General features: G+C 38.4%; 1 protein-coding gene across 1 annotated transcript; it reads right to left on the minus strand.

The window, feature by feature from the left end:
• Window positions 1–2,081: 2,081 nt before the first annotated feature.
• Window positions 2,082–2,794, minus strand: LOC124893387 (oligouridylate-binding protein 1; the record flags this gene model as incomplete). The annotated part of the gene is given in 2 exon segments (XM_047404400.1): window positions 2,082–2,504; window positions 2,621–2,794. Coding segments are annotated over 2 exon segments (429 nt in total), but the record flags the coding sequence as incomplete, so codon positions are not given.
• Between the last annotated feature and the right edge of the window lie 222 nt (window positions 2,795–3,016).

Genomic DNA, 3,016 nt, shown 5'->3' on the forward strand with positions numbered 1-3,016 from the left:
AAGTAAATTCCACTTTCATTATCCACCACGCGGTTTTGAAAAATAAAACACGCACAAAGATTGAATAAATTAACATAAAATGATACGATAGATGAAATTCTTCGCCTTTAATTAAAAATATCGAATTTGAACTCTAAAAGTTTTAAAAAAAAAATTGTAAAAAAACGTTTCATCTTTTAATAAAGTCATACATTACACGTATTTGATTGTCTTGATAAAAAGGTATGGAGGATGCGGATTACGGTAAAAGATTAGTGGGTAGGAGTTCGTCCGTAACAGTAGGAAAGAGTGTCTTTGTCTATGTCTCGAATTTCTTGTTCGTGTTGTTTTGGTGATGTCTATGATTTTCGAATAAATAGTTTATTGTATTATCTTGTGGTTGTCTCGTTTTTTGTATTAGCTAGCAATGTGTTATCCTATTTCATTATGTGTTTTTATGTTTTTTTTTGTTGTACTGCTACTTCCTCCCGTAGGAGTCTGGGCCGTGTCTCAGTCCCAGTGTGGCTGATCATTATCCTCTCGGACCAGGTACTGATCATTGTCTTGGAAAGCTATTGCCTCACCAACTAGCTAATCAGACGCAAGCCCCTCCTCGGACGGATTCCTCCTTCTGCTCCTCAGCTTACGAGGTATTAGCAGCCGTTTCCAGCTGTTGCTCCCCTCCCAAGGGCAGGTTCTTACGCGATGCTCACCCGTCCGCCATTGAAAATACCATTTTTTCGTGTTTCCCGTCCGGCTTACATGTGTTAAGCATGCCGCCAGCGTTCATCTTGAGCCAGGATCGAACTCTAAATGAGATTCATAGTTGCATGAGTTGGGGGTCTATCAAAAATAACCTCTCTACTTCATCTACTTCATCTGAGATAGTGGTATAGACTGCGTAAACATTATCCTCAGACCCCACTATATAACAATACACTGATCAAATATGTTATTATACATTACACGTATCTGAATTAGTCGAGTCAATAAGTACATGCCAATGAAAGAATAAAATTATAAAACTATATAAACATGTTCACAAGAAAGACATAGACAAGTGGGTAGGAAAATGTTAGGTAAAGGGTGGACTTATATGTTTCCTAGAAAGTAGTAATATTAATATTTTTATAATATGAAAAAATAAAATATATTTTTTATAGCAAAGTAGACTTTATAATAGTCACGTTTTGTTCCCACCTTATTATTAAAAAAAAGTCTTCTATTAATAAAGAATTTAGTGTAATAGAGTGGTCTATGAATAGAACAAATGTATATAGAGTTTAATAATTGTACTAGTTTTTAATTATTTGGTATTTAAAGTCATTTAACTAATTTGAATTCGTATCGTGTTACTATAATAATATCGTGTTATTTTTTATCATTCTTTTTATTTTATTTTATGTAACAACATCCTTTTTTATGATTTAAAAGAGTCTTACAAGCACCCTCATCATGTAGAATAGTTGTGAATTTCCCATCGAGATCTAATTTATTACTGTCATTAGGAAGGTCAAATCCTCGTTTTATGAAATAATTGCTCAAGAAACGAACTACCATAGTAAGAAAAAAACGTTCGATGCACTAAAGCTCCCGCTATGCTCAAGTTCGAGAAAGGGTCCCACTACAACGATGTATTGTACGCAGCTTTACCTTGCATTTCTGCTAAAAGTCATTTTAACGACTTAAACCTATGACCTCGTGATCACACGACAGCAATAACAGCAACTTTACCAGCTACTCTGATGCATGAACTACCATAGTACGAAAAAGACAGTTCGATGCACTAAAGCTCTCTCACTATGCTCAGGTCCAGGGAAGGATCCCACCACAACGATGTATTGTACACAGCCTTACCTGGCATTTATGCTTGAGGTTGTTTCCACAGCTTAAACCCGTGACCTCCTGATCACACGACAATAATGACAGCAACTTTACCGGTTACTCCGAGACATGAACTACCATAGTATTAGCAAAACAACAACAACAGACCCAATATATTCCCACAAAGTGAGGCCTTGGGAGGGTAAAATGTATGCAGTCCATACCACTACCTCCGAAGAAGTAGAGAGGTTGTTTCCGATAGACCCTCGGCCATAGTATTAGCAAAAAAGAAATTAAAACCTTCATTCTCAAACAGAATACAACATATATATATTCCATGCATGCTGTGAAAAAACTAACAATAAATAGGAAATAAAAAGGATCCTATAAGTGAAGTAGCAACAACAGGTGTGTTTACAAGTTGCTTTTATTGATTAATCAATCGACTAGTAGTACATCGGTGGCTGCGTGGAAGCAATGCTTCCGTAGCCACCATCATACATAGCCTGACTAGGAGCGCCACCAATTCGCTGGCCCTGTGGATGCATGAGTGTCTGCATACCAGCCATCTTAGCCAAAGCAAGTTGCCTCTCGTACGCTGCAAGATCCATGGCTGAAATACCGGGGAGTTGTCCGATAGCAGGTGGTGGTAGGGGGTTGGAACTGCTTCCTGGTGGTGTCGGCTTGCTTCCCCACGAGCACTGCAGACCGAAACAGAAAAATTGACGTTATACTTCAGGATTATTTCGGTTTTGTCTATGTTGGTTCGGAGAGATTATGACACGATAAAAGTTCATATCGCGATATAAGACAGTACCTTAACAGGTTTACCAAAGAGGATTCGAGCATTTCCCAACTGAATAGCTCGAGCTGCTTCAGCGTGACTGCTGTACCTAACGAAACCAAAACCTTTGCCTGCTTGAATACGGACATCTTCAATAATACCAGCTCCAAGAGCATGAAAATGACGATGGAGGTCAAGTGAAGTAACCTAAAAACACAACGGGAAGTCAGATCAACGAGATCTTCTAAATAATTGCAAAGAAATTCCTCCCGACTAAGCTTAAGATTTATACTCCCTCCGTCCCAATTTACGTAATACTTTTTAGTCTTTCTTTCTTAGACTTCGCGGCTAGACAAACACGCACATAAATTGGGAGGAGGGTGCATCTCTTTCTCCCCTTTTTACAAGACGAGGGGTTGTGAGGTCCCC

This window comes from Capsicum annuum, unplaced genomic scaffold (assembly GCF_002878395.1).
Source record: "Capsicum annuum cultivar UCD-10X-F1 unplaced genomic scaffold, UCD10Xv1.1 ctg58408, whole genome shotgun sequence".
NCBI classification, from domain to species: domain Eukaryota; kingdom Viridiplantae; phylum Streptophyta; class Magnoliopsida; order Solanales; family Solanaceae; genus Capsicum; species Capsicum annuum.